At 40.4% G+C, this 22,586-nt stretch overlaps 2 protein-coding genes across 4 annotated transcripts in view; both read right to left on the minus strand.

Annotated features, from left to right (window-relative positions):
- Positions 1-13,621, minus strand: part of LOC142370125 (uncharacterized) — a 64,636-nt gene extending 51,015 nt beyond the window's left edge. For all 3 annotated transcript variants that reach the window (XM_075452570.1, XM_075452571.1, XM_075452569.1), the window contains exons 1-11: positions 13,310-13,621; positions 8,201-8,508; positions 7,256-7,327; positions 3,195-3,296; positions 2,951-3,061; positions 2,615-2,719; positions 2,398-2,508; positions 1,600-1,710; positions 1,376-1,489; positions 1,060-1,170; positions 825-935 (exon numbers count right to left, since the gene is read on the minus strand). In XM_075452570.1, coding sequence (XP_075308685.1) covers positions 825-935; positions 1,060-1,170; positions 1,376-1,489; positions 1,600-1,710; positions 2,398-2,508; positions 2,615-2,719; positions 2,951-3,061; positions 3,195-3,296; positions 7,256-7,327; positions 8,201-8,508; positions 13,310-13,334 — 1,281 coding nt within the window. In that variant the 5' untranslated portion in view covers positions 13,335-13,621. The remainder of the gene's footprint in view (positions 1-824; positions 936-1,059; positions 1,171-1,375; positions 1,490-1,599; positions 1,711-2,397; positions 2,509-2,614; positions 2,720-2,950; positions 3,062-3,194; positions 3,297-7,255; positions 7,328-8,200; positions 8,509-13,309) is intronic.
- Positions 13,622-20,419: 6,798 nt separating this feature from the next.
- LOC142370127 (LIM zinc-binding domain-containing Nebulette-like) overlaps positions 20,420-22,586 on the minus strand; it is a 38,634-nt gene continuing 36,467 nt past the window's right edge. The window contains exons 5-6 of the mRNA XM_075452572.1: positions 20,712-21,390; positions 20,420-20,573 (exon numbers count right to left, since the gene is read on the minus strand). Of these exons, the coding sequence (XP_075308687.1) occupies positions 21,265-21,390 (126 nt within the window). The 3' untranslated portion in view covers positions 20,420-20,573; positions 20,712-21,264. The remainder of the gene's footprint in view (positions 20,574-20,711; positions 21,391-22,586) is intronic.

The following is a 22,586-nucleotide window of genomic DNA, read 5'->3' on the forward strand; positions in this document are numbered from 1 at the left end:
TTGCAGAAACAACTGAAACTCTTTTAGAGGAACACTTTAACACCTGGACCCTATTTTCCATGTTTGTTTAATCTGTGTTTCATGACCCCCCCCCCCCCCCCCCACATATTGTGGAAAGCTTTAACAGACTATCCTCTGTAAACTGAACTGAACTGAAGTTGTTGTTTGTTGTGCTGCTAAAAGATGTTAACATTTATGTCTGTACAAAGCTCTTTATCATGTACAGTCAACATTGGGACCTGGATGCATTCTGCAGGTCAAGTACGAGAAGAAATCCTACAACAGAGCAGCTTTAGAGTAACAATAGTTGTCCCAACCCAATCAACAACGGAGCCTTCAACTGCAGTGTAATGCTGAGGTTGAAGAGGTTAGATTAACCTCTGTACACATCAGTTCATGCCAGAACACAGCCTTGAGCATGTTTTACTTTGATGCTCAAATCACATTGTATTCATTTTTCTGTGGCTGAATAAAGTTTTCTCGCTCAATATTAAACCCATTTCATACATTTTTTTCCTCTGAAACATTTGGACCAAAAAGATGTGAATGTAAGGCCCAGCTATATAAATATCAGAATGTTCCTGTAGGTGTTGAGAACTCCTGTTGATACTGTTTACAATACTGTAAGTTGATACCTGTCGGGCATCTTGATGAAATCTAAAAACATTGTTGACGTGATCTTATCATACAGTATATGGAGCACAAGCATGATTCACTCTGCTGCCTTCTGCTATAAGCTGTAAACAATGTTTGTATCTGAACATGTCATGTAAATCTGTGGTGTTTTTTGTGATGTTTTTTGTGTTCTGTGATTGTTGCTGCACCTCACTGCAGAGCTCAGACACTTCCTTGGCATGAGCTGTCTCCAAAGTCTCTGGGAGAAGAGAGTACAAACACGAGTTGACGCCTTTCTTCCCCGATTCTTTGTATCGCATCTAAAAACCAACACACATCTTAATATCAAACGTGTAAAACACTTTAACATATAAAGTATGTGCACAGGTTTATTTACATTTCTGTGTGTGGTGGTCTGGTTTGTTTCCTGTGTGCACCTCTCACCTCGCTCTGCATCTCAGCGACTGTTTTAGCAAACTGAGTCTCTGCGGTTTCTGGAAGCTGAGAGTAGAAACTCTGGGAGAGGCTCTTCCTGCCGCCCTCTTTGTACTTACTCTGAGAGAAGAGCAAACACAATCATCCGTCAGCATTACCATGAATTTCTGCTGTTAGCACAGAGCCACTAAAAGTGATTTGTCTGGATGTCTCAAACTCAACCAGCTGATTCAGGGAAGCCAATCGAATCAAAAGGAATCTTGTATACATTTGTTAAATCCTGATTCAGTCTTGAAGACTGCAATCTGTGTGGCGGTGTTTTTACCTCACTATGCAGCTCGGTCATCTCTCTGGCGAATTGGATCTCTGCGGTGTCGGGGAGCTGAGAGTAAAGAGAGGACGGGACTCCTTTGCCCAGAACCTTTGCTCGATAATTCACCTGCAGGAGAGATGAGAGACGTCCTGACATCAGATGTACCAGGCAAAAATGATTAGATTTACATGAATGAGATGTGGAAAAGTCCTCATTTGAGGTTTGTGTGTGAATACCTCACTCTGGAGCTGCGACACCTCCAGAGCGTGTTGTATTTCTGGAGTGTCTGGAAGTTGGGAGTACAGGGAGATGGAGGCCTTTCTCTTCCCGTCTTCTTTGTACTTTTTCTGCGGCAGAAACAGATCAGATCAGCTCCACTAGTTTATTTCAGTTAACCTGAAATATATCATTATAAGACACAAGCATGTAAGTCACGATGAATTAAGCACAGACTCATAGTAAGAAGTGGAACACGTGGCGTCACAGTTCTTTTCATTCTAGAAAGCTACAGTCCATCAGCCACCCGTCATTTATTTTAATATTGTCAGGAGAACAAGAAATAGTAGCAGGGATTTATGAGCCTAAAGATCCAATTTAAAACGGCTTCTTTGCTAAGTTGTCTGTTATGTGTCGACACAACACTGGTTCATCATGAGTTAGGAGCCTTTTTTCTGCTTGAATGATTCATAGGTCAGAGTTAAGTGGCTGAACAAAGAAAAAACGTACAAGAACTGGACTGAAAATGGGTGAAAAAGCAGCCAATGTCCAAAGAAAAACTTTGAAAGATTACAAGAGAGTCTGGCTGCTTAGAAGGAAACAGAAAGAAATTATGGGAGGTTCAAGACGTCTGAACAATACTGTAAATCTTGAAAAAAAGAAAATTCTGTTTGCTTTTCAACCAGCCCTGTAGTTTAATCAAATGTAAAGCTGTTGCATTAAATAAACTTGGAGTTGATGCCCAGAGTGGACTTGAATGATGAAATATGTTGAAACAGCGCTGTTATAAACCCAGAATAATTATCATGTTTAAGTACTTCGCTCTGAAACTCGTGGACGGTCTTTGCCAGCTGCATCTCGGTGGTTTCAGGGAGCTGAGAGTACAAACTGCTGCTCATCTCCTTCTTTCCTTCCTCCTTGTACTTGTTCTGAGGAGTAGAGACAAGCCATTCAAGGAATAAACTTTTAACAAGTTTGGACAAATTCAATAAAAAAATCTAGATAAATTTCTTTTTATCCAAGGCTCAGTCTGACCTCGCTCAGTAACTCGGTCAGCTCTTTGACAAACTGCGTCTCTGTGGTTTCTGGCAGCAGAGAATAAAGAGAGGGGGAAGTCTTCACATTTTCCCTATATTTAATCTGCAAAACAGACAACAAGGAAAAAAAAGTTTTATAATCTATAACAGTCCAGTATTGTAGAGGTTAAAGCAGTTAGAGCTCTAAACTCTAAATTCTAGCTCATATCTTTACAATGTTAACCTTAAGTTCAGTGTGACTGCTATCTGTGGGTCTTTAGGATCTTCTGATATGGACATTCTCTGTGCAGCACAGGTACATAAGTCAATCAAATCTCAGTGTGCTGAAGTGTACCTCACTCAGCCGCTCTGAAGCCTCTCTGGCATGTTGGGTCTCAGAAGTCTCGGGCAGGACGGAGTACAGAGACATTGACGCCTCCTTCTTCCCGTCCTCCTTGTACTTCGACTGAAACAGTCACACATCAGAGCAAAGAATTATAAAAAGATGTGTGAGGATGTGTCATCGTGATGAGACATTTCAGACCATGTAAGGGAGAATATTTCTTAGTTTTGTCATAACTTCATGTCTGTGTTCAGACCTCAGATATGACAGCGCTGATGTTCTTGGAGTGGATGAGTTCAGCTCCAGGAACAAACAGACTCTGACCCTTCATCTTCTCAAAGTCCTCCTTGTACTTGACCTGCAGGGAGGAGAAGATATGAGTGTGTGTGTCATGAGCTGAACTTCTGTGGCACTTCGGCTTCATCCCCATGAAGCCTGCTGTGTGACTGCAGAGACTACTCTGTTATTCAGAGTTCTCTGCAGGCTCATAAAGAGGCTGTCCTGTCAGGCTCTGTGCTGCATAAAGTCTTTTTTAATATCTGCTGTCCTGTATCCATGTCATAGTTAAAGTACACAAGATAAAGCCCTGTCAGAATGAAAGATATCTGTGTGTATTTTTCCCCTCAAATGTGTTCATAAACACAGTGTACCTCACACGAAAAACACAGATCATAAAGAACCCCAAAGAATCATAAAGCAGATAACTTAGGCTCAAACCTGTTTGTATCAAAACAAACGCAAAGGCAATAGAGATAACGAAGCAGAGAAATGAAAGAAACTTCGAGTAGGGAGAAATTAAGTTAAATAAAAAATGAATAAAGATAAAATAGTTAAAAGAAAACAGAAAAATAGAAATAAAAAAATATATAAATAAATTTAAAAAAGTGAAAATAAATTAAAAATCTTCTAATTGTTTTTTAAATTTTGATATTGCATTTATATTTCCCCATTTTTATTTGTTTATTTGTAAATCTGTTCACAGATTTTATGGACAAACTTCCAAGGTGCAAACAAGAAGCAGAGGTTTGAGTTTGGTCAGCTCATTGTTGCATCTCTGCTTTTGGTGGCTGATGTGGTCCTGCTGGCTTCATTGAGTGCACTCCTCCGGCAGATTGAGCCGGTCAGGATGCCTGAATGACTCCCAATGGGGGTGTTTCTGACATGTCTCACCAGCAGGATGCCAAGGGGCAGATGCAAGAGACAGGAAACATCTCACAGTTGGCTTGGGAACGCCCAGTGTTTCCCCGAAAGGAGCTGTATCCCTGCTCAGACTGTTGCCCCAGAAATATGGACCCAGATAAACACAGAAAATAGATAGATGTCCAATTTGGGATCTTTTGTATTCAATGCTCGGCAGCACTATTAGTTTGTGCCTTTAATGAAATAATTTGTTTATTTGCACCTTCTTCCTGTGTGTCTGCTTTCGAGTACAAATGTGATGGATTACTTCATACAGCAGCACTTCAAAGAGGCCTGGGCTCATTTGAGTCTAGTTGAGTGTACACATGCATACAAAACTCAATGTATGCGTAATACAATAGTTAGGTTTTTTTTAGCGATATGTAAACATACTTTGCTAAGTGTTTGTGTGACTGGTTAGTTAAGCCACTTGGCATGCCGTTGAACACAAACTCTGAGAGGAAACCAGCATTAGCATGAAACAATAAATACTTAATGGTACCAAATGCTGGTTTATTGTCCGCTGAGAATTTCCCCCTCTTTATGTTGTTATATATCAAAGATAGTTTCTTTCGTTGAGAATGCCACAAGCAAGTCTTTAGACTGGTAACGTTGCTATGGTAACAGTAATGTCTATGGTAATATCGCCTTTAGCATCTTGGTTAGTGCTGAGCTTCAGTAAAAATATTTGGACCGACACATGAAAGTAAGTCCAGAAAGATAAATCAGGCTCGTCACACCTACTCACATGAGAAGTGAAGAAGATTCTTTAGAAAGAAGCCAAAGTTTCTTTCTGTCTTTCTGTGTGAAACTCCTTAAAGTGAAGCACAGAATTCTCTCTCAGCATGTGATTATTATAACTGATGTTTGAAGGCAGCTTTCCTCAGATATGACGTACAGCCACGCAGCAGAGCAGCAGCAGCTGGAGGCAGAAGTGAAGATGATTCTATGAAATGGGTTGACTTGCCTCCACTGTAGCTGATGAGTCATTCCGGTGTTATAAACAAGTTGGCATGTTTGACTCACACCAGGGAATCAATATCTCGCCCGCCTACTTCCTACAACATTCGCTCATATCCATGAGTTTACCCGGAGATATTTGCTCTAAAAAGCTGCTGCAGAAGTCAAAGAGCAGGTTTGATTTAAGTATATGCTCCCCCTGCTACTGGATCTTTGGGACGTTACCAATGGTAACGCTGCCTTCAGTTCATAGTGGAAGAGGTGGAAAAGAGGATCACATATTCCTGTCAAATGCATCCATGAGTTCACATCCAGACATGCTTTAAAGGGAAGCTGCAGCAGAGGTTACTGTATACATCATTCTGGTTTGCATAAGTTTGCATCATTGGTTTATTTGATTTAACATCATGGCTTCAGGATCAGCAGCATGAGATGTTTGACAGTTGGTCCATTGATTGGTTCAATATGATGAAATACATCTGCAACTATTGTAAACTGACAAGGCTTTTCTGAGACTGGGAAGGCCAGCAGAGGTCAAGCCTAAAGAAGATTGGAGTTCAAACCTGATCAGACCTTTAGAGACTGTCAGTAAAGTGAAGCCTACCTGCATGTTGACAGCAGCAGACAGGTGTCTGTTCACAGAGACACTGCAGTCCACACAGGGGCGCATTCAATTTAAACATATAACGCAGTAGCATCTCCAGAACTTGGAAGTGGTGTGTCTGTTTTTCTGTGTGTTGTCTAATAATGAATATGTACAAAAACAAGAGAGGAATGTAAGACTCATGGGGTCTGTTTAAAATAATACAAAACAATTACCGAATTAATATCTTTTTTCAAAGCTCTTTTCATTGACCTTGTCACTGGGTTAAGGAAAGGTGGGAGGAGAAATCTTTAGAACTAACTGTATATACAATATTACTTTATTATCAAGGTTCATAACTAAGAAAGGAAAGAAAGGTGAGCATGCTAAAGGCTTCTTCCTGATTTTTTTTCACCTGATGTCAGTATTCACAGAAGCTTCTGTAAGAATAGCTGGAAAATTATATTCCGACACTTCCATGATTCAGTTTAATCCAGAAGCTGCTTTTAAGCATGAACCCTGAAAATTTCCTAAGATGTTAAGAGGAGATGGGAAATACGTGGGCAGATTTCTGCCACAGTTTCTTAAAGAAAATGTCCAGCCATCTCACATCTCAACCCTCAAAGAGTAGCTGTTTTTTGTTTTGTAGGTTTTGTTGTATTTGCGTTTTTTTCTTTCATTTATATCTTCGTTCTGTATTGTAGTGTACTACAATACTTTTGTTTGCCATTACTATTTACTATTGATGTTTTCTTATTAGACCTTTTGTCTCTTATGTATTCAGTAGTTTCCTGGTTCTTGGTTTTAGTGTGTCTCTGACTTATGCTCTCTCTACTTCCTGTCATCATCCCTATTTGTGTGTGTGCATGCTGGTAAGAGTTCTCCTCCAAACCTTTTTCTGTTGACTTTATGTTCCTGATGACTATTTAAAAAAAAAAAAAATTCATCAGGAGCCTCATCCACTATTCTCTGTTATTGTAACAGATTTCAACAAAATAGGGCATGCTTGTGCTATGTCTCGCCTCATCTGTGCCCTCCATAATATTTCCAGCTGTGATAACAAGTCTCCAGCAGACATCTCCTGCTGTGAAGTGCATGTGTGATCTGCAACTGTGGACAAAGTCTGGACCGAATTGTCGCCTAAAACTCCAGAAAATCTCTAGTATTCATGTGTGAATACAATTCTCCTGACTTTTTCTGGCAGTCATAAGTGAAATATTCCTCAGGGATCATAAGATACATATGAAAATATAATTTTATTAAAGCTAATAAAAAGCCTTCAAATCTGATATTTTCAGATGCTTCCCACAGGATTCCTCTTATCTCAGGTCAGCCTGTTGGGCCAGCAAAACGTTTTGGGTGATTGTTTTTACATAATTTTGTATTGACAAAATTTAAAAGACTTGGAATGAAATGGTTTCACACTTTCATGTCCAAACAGTTAATATCACAAAGTCATTTTGATTCCTTAATAAATGTTTGTTTTGATGATAACCAGTAGATGTTAGCTTTAAGATGACAACATTGCACCCACCAAACATCATCGTTTACGTGATCATGGAGCTATTAGCATGACATTAAAATAAGGCACTCACATCACTGACGATCAAGCTGCATCTCCTGTTAAAGGCTGGGTCTGGCAACGGAGGCTTTACATCTGAAGAGGCCTGAAAACAAACACATTGCACAACAATGTGCTGTTTTCCTCAATTTTCTGACAAGTTAAGTTAATGGAATGATCAAAACATGTTAAACATTGGCAAGCCTGGGTGAAGAAAATTAAGCCACATGGGATTTCACATGATTCCATAGTTCCTCAATATCAGGGAACTGAATAATGTGTCTGACCTGAGTAACAATGTTTTAACCAGGAGAAACTTCCCTCATTCACACATTAATCCCATGCATCTCTCAACGGGCCAGATTCAGTCCCAAAAATCCCACTATCAAAGGCTAATAATGGTGCATTTTCATTTGTAGTTCCAATAATCCTCTCTAAGCCTTTATAAAAACCTGCAGTGCCAGGCGATGCCCCGTGCCAAGGTCAACACGATCACGCACAGTCAGAGCTGAGAGGAAGTAAATCTGCCTCTCAGCAGATTTCATCAAAGAAAATCAAAATCCTCAAAGACATTTGAGAACATTGTGCTTTATAGTGGACAACAGGGATATTATTCATTAGAAAGTATAGCCAAAGTATGAGCCCCTGCTGGCTCTGTTTCTTACGTAAGTTGAGGATTTAATTGGACAGATGTTAACACAGTTAACACAGGAAAACAATTTCAATCAGCTCAATATTTAGCTCGAAAGATCTGATTTGTCACCGAGTGCCTTTACAATAGAAACGGTGAGAAAATATTTAACTGCAAAAAAAGGCTGATTCTTTCATTAGTCAAAACTTTTCTCACCTCTTGAGTTTCCAGAAAGTATAATTAAAGCACAAAATCTGAATGGGTTTATCCACCTTTGATCTCACTTCATGCTTCCTGTTTTCTGATTATCGTTTCTGATCAACTCTAGTGAAACATCTACAGTCTTACCTCTGACTCCCAAGCTCCCAACAGCCTCTTTGCTTTAGTCTCCTCATTTTCTTCCTCCATCTCATCTTCATCATCTTCCTTCTCCGTATTCTCCTCTGCTGTTGGTTTGTCACATTCAGCCTCCACCTTCTTCTCCACTTCAGTCCTCCCAGCAGCTGAGTAAACAGCTGTGGTCACAGTCGTCACGGAGATTTCTGTTGTCTCCTGAATAAACTTCTCTTTCTTTCCCTCCACCATCACAACCTCCTCCATCCCTCCATCCAGTGCCGGAGAAGCAAGAATCTCCTCTTCCTCTAAACTGGTCACCTCTGAGGGAAAAGAACATTTTATGTTCAGCAATAATTAAGCAATAATCCAAACTTTTATATATTGTGTAATGCTTCCAAAACACTATTCAATAAAATAAAAGGCTATTTAATAAAAAATAAAATAGAGACTACTAGAATCAACAAAAAAAGACCAGAGGAGAAAGTAGTTGGTTGAAAAGGTGAAAGACGGAAATAGACAGCTGAGTGTTGAGTTGGATTAAGTGCTAGCAGTGTTTTTACAATCTTTTTGCCAAGTCTTTTTTGCTGCTGCTTTCATTCAAAAGTAACCTGTTCACACAGAGATATGTGAAATAATCTACGTTCCAATATAAGGAGGAAACACTTCGTCTTAAAATGACATGTTTGCTCCACCAAAAGCAACAAGCTTCATCCCTGATTGTAGCAGATTAAAACAGACACGCTCAGTTCAGCCTGCTGGGTTACCCAGCTGATGATTCCACCACAGGCAGTGATTCTGTGAAAAGGTCAGCAATCCATCCCTTCAGAGGAGGGAAAAAAAGATTCCACTGCCCAAACCGTTTCTTTACCAATCCCCAACTACGTAGTTTTAGTGCCTAAACCTAACCAACCACAAAATGAGAGTAAAGGAAAGACAAAAGGCTTCATGCTAACCAAACAGTACCTGAAAACAAAAGTTAATGGTCTGAAAATAGTTAAAGGTCCAATATACAACCTTAGAAAACGACTGGGTCTCAGAGCAGCAGAATCTGTCTACAAGTAGAACAATAAGGTTTTTACAGAGGAGGAAATGGCAGGAGGGAAGGGTCACTGCGCCACTATATCTCCATATAGGAACTAGTTGTTGCTGCACTATCAAAGTTCAAACTATCAATGCTACAATGGAATTGTGAAAATTTCAGTTGTAGAATTGAACCAGAGTCTCTTGGGGATAATTTTTTGCTCTTTTTGTACTCCAACACCGTCTTTACTTTACTCTTCAGGGTGGATTTTTTTGGGCCTTTACCTCAAATTTTTTCATTAATCCAACATGACTAATCTGCTAGTTCTATTGGCTCCGTTTCTGTGGTACCACCGCAATACGTGTCATTGATCAGGTCGTGCTTATACCCGGGATCTAGGAACTCATTCATGTAAATGAGTCATGTAAGTGTTTTACATTCTGAGATGAAGTCACCCTGAGCGTGGCTGTGGCCGTTAAAGACATGTTTACAACCTAAAACCAAGTTAAAAAGAGATCCGTCCTCCTATTGGAATGACAAACATGTGCAGGTCAGAGCTCAGGTTATATACGGTACTTATTTCAGCGCATTTAGTTGCAACTTGCAATAACTTAAACAGCATTTAATCCTCCAGTTATTTGAGCTGAAACACATCACACACAATCCAGTTTATGAACTATTAATGAACTTGCATTGACTCTCACGCTGATCTGAATGTTGAGTTATAGTGACTAAAACTAAAAAAAAAGACATCCAGAACAGATTGATTTCTTTGCACTGATTCCCCGTCAGTTTCAGAATGCAGTTTAAAATTCTTGTTTTTGACACTCAAAGCCCTGCACAATCACATGGCGCTATTTTCTCTCTTCCTTTGTAGAGGGCTGTGTAGACTGTACAGACCGAAGAGCAGACCGAGCAGTAAACACAGTGAAACAGGCGCGGCTGTCGGCAGGTGGCTGCACGCAGGGCCGCTGACAGGTTTGGCTGGGCCCGGGACAAAATTCTCTGAATGGGCCCCCCCCATAGCAACCCACCCACACCCACCTCTACTTTCCCAGTCTCTCATTTATTGCGGATAAACCAAAAGGATTATTTACCACTTTGCCTGGATATGGATATGGACTGGAGTGGAGTTATGGCTTTCAAAATCCTACCACAATAAAACTCACGCTATTTTATTCATTTAGAGCTCATAAACTGCACATTTCATCAACCATTTTTCACTTGACCAAAGCCGCTTTCGGGCAGAGTAGTTATAAGAACGCAGTTATCAGAACTGTCCTACTCGAATTCTGTTCTGATAACTGTCCTTCCCCAGCGGAACTGTTTCAGTCTGCATTCGCACATGAGTCGGGACCAGGTCGGGACTGATGCGCCGCGCGCAGCCGTCTGCGTCAGTGACATGTTACGTTAGCCGTTTAGCGCCACATTCAACAACAAAACTAAACTAAACAGAACCCGGTAAAAGTAAGGAGAGAAGAAAAAACACCACAAAGAAGCTAATATGGAGAGCGGGGAGGCCACCGTGTTCATGGTCTGCATGATGGTGATATTAATCATGGACGATCACATCAGGCGTCTAATATCGAGGCTGGAAGAGCTCACAGAGAGAGTCAGGAGACGATACTTTTTCATTTCATGAAGGAAGGAGAGCAGAGCGCTGCAGACAAAGGAGACCAGTGTAAGTTTAACTTATTAAACACGCGCAGGCTGTTTCTGTGTTGTATGAGGAAACATTTCAGTCGTGATACCATGACAAGGGGCGTAGCTACCGACCACCAAACACCTCCGTCAGATACGTTCTATAGAACCATGAAAAGACCCGACCTCGGAGAAGGAGCTAAATGGTTATAGGAACTGAGGGAGATGGTCCCGAGTTCCTGTGTGTCCGAAAACGGGAGAAAACGGCCCCGCGGATTAAAAGGTTATTAGAACTGCCAATGGTTCCTACAGTCCGAAAGCGGCTCAAGGGAATCATGTTAAGGGTACTTTTATTTATCGCCAGACCCGCGTGTATGTCCGCTGAACTTTCTGAGAATGTTCGGGGAACAAGGCGGAGGCCATTCATCTGGCGAGTGTCAAGTTAAATCAGTCTAAACAAAGGTTACAGGCTACCCCAAAACGTGACGTTTATAACCCATTTTTTACATTCAACTCTATCTAAATGGCAATTTCACACGTTGCCATGTCTATACTGGCTTATTTTAAACAAAATAAGGTTAAACCAGAGCCATGTTACACTGGCTGTCATTCAGCTGACTGGGGATGATTCTCAAATCAATTCAGCCTGATTGGCGTGCGTGCCTGAAACATTTGGACATATTTGCGGACTAATGCGCATATTCCTTTTTGGCCTCTGGGCAACAAAATTGTTATTATATTATTATATATTGAACACACCTACATTTTGCAAGATGAGAAAAAAAACATGTTCAAAAAGGGTAAAGTTCCTACATTTCCAAGGCTCCAAAGTACTCATATGCATACATTTTAATTTGCAAATGTAACATGCTTGCATTTCTCATCGTGTGAAACTGTCACAAAAGTTATATTGCACAACCATTTCTATTCAAAAGAGTCAAATTTGAGTCCCAATTCTGTCCAACAGCTTTTCACTTTTCTACTTTACGACAGTCAAAGCTGTTTTGGATTCAGGATTAAGGTGTGCAGCGCGTTGCCTGAACACTCTATACAAAAAAGGTAATGAAAAACGTTACCATCACACAGTTTCTGGTCTTTCATGTAACTACCACATTTTGGACATGAGGACAACCGTAACTATTGTGAGAAAATCCTGTAACTCTCACGGTGAGATGCTCAAGATCTATTTGTTTATTTGACTGTTATGTAAATGTATTATATTTACCTTCACTTGGCACATTTGGTTTGTTGTTTTTATTGATTTCTTCGTGGTTGTTTTTATATCATTGTGAAGTGTTGCATTGTTATATATTATGTATATAACATATATATATACACACTTTACTCATCTTACTTAATGATTTAAATAGCTATAGCTGGGTCTGTGCGGGTCTGAGCAACAGAATAAGTGGAGCAAATTCATCATCATTTTAAGTGCAATTCCACACAAGATCTTTTACTGTAAAGTCTGTCAGTAACCACAGGACAAAACTCTTTAGATGGAAGAAACGTGACATTTAGCTGAACTGTGTTCACTGGCTAAAAATAGAACATAGGAAAAGATAAGCTAGAGTATGCTGAATGAACCTGCATGGCCCACTTATTCCAGCAAAGCTTTCAGTGGGCGGCTGTAGCTCGGGAGATGGGGCAGTCGTCTGCCAATCAGAAAATTAGGGGGTTGTTAGTTCAGTCCCTGTCCAGTCCACATCTCAAAGTATCCTTGGGCATGATACTCAACCCCAGGTTGCTCTTAATGCATTCATGTGAGTGCGTGTATGATGGGGAGAAGCTAAAAAAGAAGTTTAGACGAAGATTTGTGTGAATGTGGGCTGAAGTGTGAAGTGCTTTGGGTGTTCAACAAGACTAGAAAGTGTTACATACAGTACATTAAATGCCACAGGTGGCTATTTGTTACAAAGTCCAATGAGTTGTACTGTGAAGACAAATGTAGGACACTTCTTTTTTATTCTTTCAAAAGGAAGGCCCCTAGATGCTCTGCTAATTATGCACCTTTCAACATTTCTTCCCTCATTTTAAAATATAACCATGCACCCATGAGTCGACCATTCTTCACCCCAGAGTTAATCTGGACTGTGATAATAAGACTAATTTAAATTGGAATAAAACAAGAGTTCCCCACTCTCATGAACCTGCAGTTCGGTGAATCAGAATGCAACTAAACTGTAGGCTGTCATTCGTCAACTTTCCTGCTTCTTAAAACCCAATCAGTCCAGAGTCAGGATCCTCCGGTGGACGTTCAACCAGTCGACACATTTTCAGCCTGTAGACAGCTTTCTCAAACACAAAATGTGATTTTCCTCACGACAAGGTCACCTCCTCAGCTTCAGTCACTCTGTTGGATTCCTTTTCAGATTCCTCAAGGTCATAGTTTGAGGACTTTTCAGCTTCTCCCCAAACATTTAAAAGATTGTTTCCCCAAAACTCAGTGTTGTACTCACCTTCAATCTGTGGTTGTCTCTCCATGTCCAAGTTTCTCCTTTGGCTTTCTCTGTTTGGGTCAGCCTTGCAGTTTTCTGTCCGTATATGATATCTCTCACTCTTGAGTACTTATCAGTATTTTCACCTCCTTCTCTGTTGTGATCCCTCTGTTTTCTCAGTATTTTCTCTTACTTTATCTCAGGTTGGTTAGGCCGTCTTTAGTTTTACTGTTCTGCCTCTTTCTGTTTGTCGACTTTGAGCTTCTTTTAAACCACTGACTTCAACTTGTATGTGACTGCTCTGCCTCGTCTATGACGGTCTACTGTGACGACTAAATGTCAGTTCATTGGGCACCTCTTATCTTTTATAACTTCTACATTTAGCCCTCTACTCAAGACCCTATCTCCACCGTGCCCTTCATCTAAATCACAGTGCCAGTTATGGGTACAGCGTGTGTGTTTGATAAAGTGTGCGTAGACTAAGGCGTTGAATGTGAGTTCATATGCTGGAAGGAATGTACGTGTTGCTTTCAGTGGATAACCTGCAGTAACTGATTTGACCATTTAGGGGCAGCAAAAACAGAAAACAAACAAATTGCATTAAAGTAAGAATCGTTGCATTTTCCTTGCCTTAAGGCTGAGTTATACTTCTTTTAACTGCCCTTGCGCTTGCGTCTTGCGCGTATGTTAATGGCTCGAGACGTTTATACTTCATTTTGCTTTGTCGGCGGTTGCATGTGCTGCGTGGCGATTCACCGCCAGGACAGTAGGTGGAGTAGCGGGTTTTTTCAATGACAAGCCTACTACGATGAAAGGAAATTCACCGCCAGGAGCTCTTTGGCAAGTCTCTCTTCCTTAGATTCATGCTTCTTCTTCTTCTTGTAAATAGCCGGTATTTTGTCAGATTTTCAACACCTTGGGGGTCTAAACGACTACTTTCTCGCCTGAAAATGTTTCAAATGTTGCTAAAGTTATATATTTACAGAGTTTAGCCTATAGCTTAAGGGAAATCAGCTTTTCAGGCCGGCTGATTTCGGCTCGGGCAGGAGTGAAGTGCACTGTGTGTAAACGCTCTGCATACTGTCAGATCGATCAAGTAGTAGGCGGTTTCGACCACAGCTAGTGGCTTCCGCTTGCGTCTTGCGTGAAGTTTAGAAAATTGAGGTGACACACGCAAGCACGCAAGGGGGGTCTTGCAACCGCGCAAGGGCTTGCGTTGCGTCTTGCGTTGCGTCTTGCGTTACCGACTATAAACCAGGCTTTAGGGGGAGCCATTTAAACCAAAAGTGTGGGTTACCCGCCTCTCCACTCCATGTGGAGAAACTATATAAGCTCAAAAGGGTAAAATCAAAAACTTGCTGTAAAGAGGGACTTCCTCCATTTTTCTGGCCACCGTGCTTTTTCATAAACACGGAAGGTGACATTGAGCCTTAATTTGGTAGCAATATGAAATCTATACCACCAGATCTCCCTACGTCCTACAAACTGAATCTTCAACATTTTAATCTGTCAGATTACATTGAAAATGTGTATTTGCACAACTTAGGTTAAAAAAAAGTTGTATGCAAAAGTTAAATATAAATAAGAGTGCAATCACAATTCACAATAGAATGTAAAAAAAACAAATAAAACTGTTGTGAAAGCGAGACATTTTGCTATTTCACGAAAAAACAATATCAGCTCATCTTGAATCTGTTGGCTGCAACACGTCTCAGAAAAGTTGGGACATGGGCAACAAAAGTCTGGAAAACTAAGTAATAGTAAAAAGAAACAGCTGTTGCAACTAATTAGGTTAATTGGTAACAGGTCAGTAACATGATCAGGTATTAAAAGAGCACCTTAGAGAGGTAAAGTCTCTCAGAAGTAAAGAAAGGCAGAGATTCAGCAATTTGTGACAAAAATCCATCTACAAATTGTAAAGCAATTTCAGAAAAATGTTCCTTGGACTTTGAATATTCCATCATTTTCAGAGGATAATAACATAAAAAGACATCTGGAGAGATCTGTGTGATCGGGGACAGTCCTGGATGTCTGTGACCTTCAGGCCCACAAGGCCTCGGTATGCTACTCCATCGCTATCCGCCAATCCGACTCCGTGCTCACACAGAGGCTAGTAAACCTTTCGAATTTCTCCGTCGGGATGTCGGAAGGCAATTCACCTCCCGATCAATAGGTGTCGCTACGCTAGACGACCTAATCTAGTCTATCGTGAAAGTCGTTGATTGATTGTTCACCTTCCGGCTCCGTTCCACTCCTCAGTGAACGATGGCGACTGAGAGAGAAAAACTGTTGTTGGAGTTGGACCTCATTGATATTGAAATGCAAATAATTTTGATCAAATGTTGACCGGCACACAGCTGATGTTGTTAGCCGACCAATCACAATCCCTGCGGTCTACGCGAGTCTCTGTCTCCTCGACGGATAGATAAGAATTTTGGCCGATGCACGCAAGCGACTGAGAGCATCTCCGGGAGGGTTTCCGACGACGGAGAGGGCTCTCCGTGGCTCTCCGTAGCCTTTCCCGGACGACTATAAATCAGGCTTCAGGAAGCTCTACATTAAAAACAGACAAATCCCTGCATGAAAAGGAAGTGTAAATTGAAAAGTTCCTTTGCTGGTGAGGAGAGTAAGTGTCTTTGGCTGATATCAGACAGAATTGTAAGTTTTAAATTCTACTTTTCCATTTTCTTTATTATTTGGGTTTTCAACAAAAACCTCTTATGAGCAGATGCATCTGGTATCAGTGTGTCAAATAACAGATACATAAACACTGTTAATTTTTCAAAATCTACTGAAAAGCTGCCCAACAAATTATACCAACATCAAAAGGCTTTTAGTATATGTGCCTTCCATATGATGAATATCCAAAGAAAGGATATTCCCTCAAAATTTGAAAAATCCATAAAAAGATGTTTTTTCTTTTTTCTCTCTGTGTAACGGATCACTTTAATATTCCACTACAGTCTGAATCTAAAAGGCAGCGGGTCGTCTGGCAGTGGAATCTTGGTGTCAGATGGTTGTTGAGGTAAACAGGACATCGACCTGATAAAGAGCGACCAGAGCAGATCTGAGTGTGTTTGAGCCAAACCACCATCTGCTACCAAATCCCAGCTTGACACAACAACAAAGGATTCACTTATAAACAGTAACTCAGCATCATCTGCATAATGTAGAGAACAGATCTCGAACAAAGAAAGACAAATTAAATAATAAGTGTAACATTAAATGAAAATATTGAATAAAAGTAGAATTAACAAGCTCCAGAACTCAACAAACAATAATTAGTCATTTTGAGAACTGAATGTTTATTTATAAAGTGATGGCTGCACACCGGAGCTCTTGAACTTTAAAGTTCATCCATTTAAACTCAAAAATATCATTGAGGTTGACATTGTCCAACATTTGGCCAAATCAAATCAATTTTTGTTGCCGATTCAAAGAGAAACCAATCAAAACAGGTGATGTGTTCAGCAGGAGTTGCCATGGTGATCAAGCCACCTCTGTGAAACAGGAAAAAGTGAATTTTTAACCCTAACCCTTTTGTCTAAACATACCTTGCTCATGGATCAGTCTTGTGTTTGCAAACGATTTTCAGTAGAGAAATCTATGCAAAGTGATCAAAAAGGAATGAAAAAATAAAGATATGAATAAGGTGGTATCATATAGTCGTTAGTAAGATTAATAAACAAGAGCATAATCTGTATTTTTACTTATCTTTTTGTTGTAATTTATCCAAATTTAAGCGTATAAAAACATAAAATCGAGATAAATCCTGACTTATTCTTAGAAAAATAATTATTCAGGTCCTTCCAGTAGTCACGTGTCACCCAGAATCACAGTTAACACCCCTCTGAAACATTACTGCACTGGTCTCTTGAAATATGGAGATGCTGTTTGTAGAAAAGAGATTAACCTTTTTCACTATCCAGCAGCTTTCTCTCCGTCTCCTTTCAGATCTTGTTAATGAATTCTGAAACACAAAGCTTTTCCTGGGAGAAATCCCTGTGATCTCATCCCGCTACGAACCAGCTTCACTGCCAACCACGGCAGATATAACACACCACATTCCTCTCAGACTGACACACTACACTCAAAACACATAAAAGAGCTTTTTTTTTCAGGCAGAACTATGAAACCATAAGAAAGGTTTTCAAATGCACAAGTTTGTCATTTCAATATGTTGTAATCAGTTTGTTAGCTGTGATGCAGCTGTACTCAGACTGGACTAAGCCAAGCCACCGTTCATTCTTTTCATAGTTTCTCATAGTCATTTCTCATAGTTCAGAGCTTTGCCTTGTGCCTCAGCTGCCTCTTCACCTCAAGAGCAACCAATAACCCATCTATCCTACAGCTGATCTCAAGATACAACCACTTCTCCAGGGACAGACTCACCCTCTTAGCATGAAGGTAGCATGACATGGGGGATAAGTAGCAAACTTTTAGATTAATCATTTAAACAGTAAAATAGTGCCCAAAATCCTGAGGTCAGGACATAAACTAGACTACAGACATGGAACTACAGCCCCCACAAAAAGAAAACAGAGGTAAAGAACTGTCAGCTGTGCATGACAGCAGTAGCGACATCAGAAACAAATATCTGTGTTCACTCAAAAAGTATGCAAGGCTCATTTCTTCTCTTACTCCTCCTCTTCAACCTCCCTAACATCTTCCTCCTACAATACTTCCCTCCTCCTTCTCCAGAGCCACCAGGTCAACCTTTAAAAGAGCTGAGTAATAAAGTAGAAGTGCGTGGGCTGCTGAATGTCACACTGTTTGAGCAAGAGGTGAAGTGTGTGTGCGTGTGTGTGTGTCTTAATTACGGCAGAGTAAATGAGGTGAGAGAATCGGTGGTGTGTTAATGCCGTGGAATAATGTGATCATGCGCTCAGGTAAACAGAGGAGGAATGAGAGGAGGAGAGTAGGAGACAGACAAGCTGAGAAAAGAAAAAAGGAGTTGGAAAAATATGAGAGAAGAGGGAGAACACTAAATAAAAAGTGACACTTAAAAGAAAACATAATCTAATCACTGCTACAATCCACTTAAAGGAGCTTTCACAAGCTGACACAATTTTTTGAGGTCTTAATGAAAATGTCTGTGATATGAGTTGGTCAAAATAACAAAGTGAGACACAGCAGTTCCTTTCTTTTCCCATTAATTTACACCTCGATTCAAACAGATCAATTTGGGGAGTGGAGGGACCCAATGGATTGCCCTCCATGCCTTTATTCCTCGGGGTCTGCCTCTTCTGGAGTACTTAATAACCCTTAAATAAACTGAGAGCTTAGATCACACACACCAAACTGACAGAAAAATACGTGACTGGCAGTTTTTTTTCTCAAAAATGTACACTACGCTTGTCTGCAGCTGGACCAAGGGCAGATGGTAGGCTACTGATATGTATTTTAGTCTGCAAGTCATGTTATGAACGGCCAAAGCTGGTTAATAACATTATTGACAACTCAGGTCATAAATACTCTGTCACATATCGGCTCCAAAAACTTCCCTGTGGCTTCATTCCTCTGCGTTTACTTCAGGTTGTTAGCATCTAACATTAAGAACAGTCGTTTATAAGACCAATATCCTACTGATGTTTGTTTTTGTGACAGCTGTTACTGTGCTGTCCTGATGGTGCATTCAGTGACAAATGACATATTGGAATTTCTATTTTCTGACTAGTAAAAAAATTTTAAAACGCCAATTAAAAGTTAGTTACTTGTCAGTTTCTAAATCATGTAAATATATATTTTAAAAAGTACTGGTAGAGCTTTATTGGCTCTTTTATTTCTTCAGTTATGTGAACTAAATAACTAACTATGAGATTTGAGGTTAAAGTTACAGCAAAAAGCATGATTTAAAGACTTTTAATTTCCCACAAGTACAGTGAATGCAGCATCGGTGGAGTTAGGTGGAGATACATAGGGTGGAGGCTGGATAACTTTAAGTTTACCCTGCAAATCTGAATGACTCGCTGAATGTCACATTTTCAGATATATTGCAGCCTAACACTAAATGAGATTTAGAGTTGGTTGTGACTTCAGACACCAAATATTTGTCTCCTTTAAACAGTATCTGAACAACAAGTATAAGTAGAACAAGTGAAACCACAAGGAAGCTGTGGAGATTTTGTCAGTCAGCCTTAAATCTGGCTTTCTGTTGGCTCTGGGATTTCTGACATTGTTTCACAACAATCTGACAGCGAACAGTGAAGGTCCAAGATAAGTTTTGCAAGCACAAATAAGAAACCAGAGTGGAGGAGAAGAGCTCAAACAGGAGAGCAGAACATTTGTACGCACAGCAGTGAATCTGAGGGCAGAAATGTAATTTTGAGGCGAAGCAGAGAATATCTGCAGGTAAGTGTGAGGGGAGAGACATCGGCGTCGCGAGACCCTTTTCACGGGGGCACGTGCCCCCCTGTAGATCTGAGGTGCCCCGGTATCAGTGAGGTGCACAGGAGAAAAAAAATAATATAGGCAAATATGATTTCATATTTCAACAGGATTTTCTGTATAATTCGTCATTTTGATTGAAGTTTCCAAAAATAAAGTATTCAGAGTCAAACATTCAGATTCACCAGACACCTGGAGATTTAGGCAAAAGGGAGGGGCGCGGGCGTTGCGGGGGGCAAGCAGCACGCTTCACTAGAAAAAAAAAAAAACAAACAAACGCGCACGCGACCGGGCGGCAGAGACACTGTGGGAGTAGAGCGACTGCCCTGACTGCCTGGAAAGGTGAGCTTGAAATGTGTACACAGTGCCTAGGCTACAAGACATGATCACAATCAACTTCTCTCGAATCCAATGTCGAGTTTAGGACGTTTAGTGACCATAAATAATCTGACAGCCAGCTACTGTTTAGGTAGCAAAAAAAACACCGACAGCCAGCTAGCTTGCAGTCAACGTTGTACATGGCTCAGGTTGTTTTGTGGTAGGCTACCAAACTAAGTTACATGCAGCTGATGACATTTCGTTTTATCAAGCAAGATGAATGATGGAAATAAAGCACAATTCGAATTATTCACCTGCATGTTGTGTTAAAATGCATACAAGTTGAAATGCCCACAGAAAAGAGGGAGAGACAACTTAAGGAGGCAGCTAATTTAGCTGCCTCCTTAAGTTGTAGAGAGGTCCTTCTCAAAGCTCAAGATTGTGAAAACCAGGCTTAGAAACCAGTGTGGGCAAGAACGGCTGTCCGACCTCCTCCAAAGAAATAACGTGCTTTGCGCGCGAGCATCATATTTCTGTGCCCCTGTTGTGCCCCTGTATAGTATTGGGTCAGCTGACGCCCCTGGGGAGAGATTTAAAGGAGAGCAGTTGAACATGTTTCTACATGTGCAGGTCGTATTAAACCGATTAAAGTGTTAAAAATGTGAGATGGACAACAACAAAAATCGAAAGACAATAGAGGGATTAAACTCTACCGTACCGTGCCATCACTTGCTGAGCGTCACTGGGTCACCGGGACACATAAGAAGAGCATCTGTTTGCATAAACACACACTCTCACACACAACACAAACGATGAGGTCATTAAATGTTTCATTTAAATTTCATGATTATACTTAATCACCATCCTGCTATCTGCACTGATTAACTTTATACCACAGAGTAACAAGTCTGCTTTCTACGATGTTCGTCCCTGATGGGAAAAACATGTGAAATTTCACTCTTTAGTAAGAAGTAAAACTCAACAATTGATAGAAACTTCATTATAGATAGTTTAGATCAAAACCTCATTAATCTGATGGTAACTGCATCTGTAATTCAAACACCATCTTAGTTTTATGAATGAAAGAAAACTCACTTACACTAAGAGTTCTAGAAGAAGTTCCTCTTCAAAGAGCCAACTTCTTCAGTTGTGGAGCGCTCGATGATGATGATGATGGAGACATTTTGTGTGTGTGTTTGTGTGACAAAGGCAGACTGTGCTCACTGACCAAAGTGCACCCTCACACTTCACATCACATACACACTCATTATTTAAATAAAGAAACATACGTTGCTGATCTGCTGCTGAGTCTTTCTGAGTCTTTGCATCTCTGGAGTGTCGGACACGATGCTGAACCCTCGGCCTTTACTCTCCTCGAAATCCTTCTTATACTTCACCTGTTAGAAAGAGAGAGAAATACTTTGCATGAAGTGTATTTTAACTTTTAAAATGACACATCAGGGATTAACTCTGAAGCCACAAATGATATGTTTTTCTCTTTGAGGTCATTCTTTTCTTTTAACATCTTACAAACAGTCAGAGAAGTCAAACAGATTTGTTCCCTCACCAACAAGAGGGACAGATAGACCAGAATGTATTGCAGTAACATCACAAAAAGACGTGAGAGGCTGCAGTAATGACATGGCTTATGAACTAACTTCAGTTAGACACTCAGAAGAGCAACAAAACCATGATGATGTTTAATGAGATGAAATATCTGTGGGTGGATTATACCTTTGAATATGCCCACACAGTAGAGATAATTACACCGCTCACCATTCAGATAGACTGCAGCTAAAATCAACTTCACACCACGTGAGAACATTAAATATTCTGTAATTGTGCCTCCAACAGTTTGAACAGTGATATATGGGATATATTGGCGTTTCTATTTTTGGTTTTAAAGTCGATGCCTTTTTTAAAGCTCACCCTGTACCACATATGCATTTTGGATCATTTCAAGCCACACTTATCCTCATAATAACCTGACTGATTGGTGGGCATTTGCTCATTGTAAAGACAACTGGGGATTGTATCAGACAGAGGTGTTGAATGTGAATAAGAAACTATACCCCATTTTATTTCTAAGGTTTATCTAAAAGAAAATTTTTAAATCTGGACCTTACCAGGTCCTAAAATTAAATGAAAATAAGCTCAGATAAACAAAACATGACATATTACACAGTGTAATTTTTTATTGAACAAAACACAGAACACAGAAGCACTGTGTGAAAAACTAAGTGCAGTACAATTAGAAAAAGACTGAACAAGTATGGCTTATTTGGAAGGGTTGCAGGAGAAAGCCTCTTCTCTCTAAAAAGAACATGGCAGCACAGCTTAGGTTTGCAAAGCTGCATCTGAACAAACCATAAGACTTCTGGAACAATGTCCTTTGGACAGACCAGACCAAAGTGGAGATGTTTGCTCATAATGCACAGCAGCACGTTTGGAGAAAACCAAACACAGCATATCATCGCAAACACCTCATACCAGCTGTCAAGCACGGTGGTGGAGGGCTGATGATCTGGGCTTGTTCTGCAGCCACAGGACCTGGGCACCTTGCAGCCATTGAGTCCACCATGAACTCCTCTTT

The sequence above is a fragment of the Odontesthes bonariensis genome, chromosome 20 (assembly GCF_027942865.1).
Source record: "Odontesthes bonariensis isolate fOdoBon6 chromosome 20, fOdoBon6.hap1, whole genome shotgun sequence".
Taxonomy (NCBI): Eukaryota; Metazoa; Chordata; class Actinopteri; order Atheriniformes; family Atherinopsidae; genus Odontesthes; species Odontesthes bonariensis.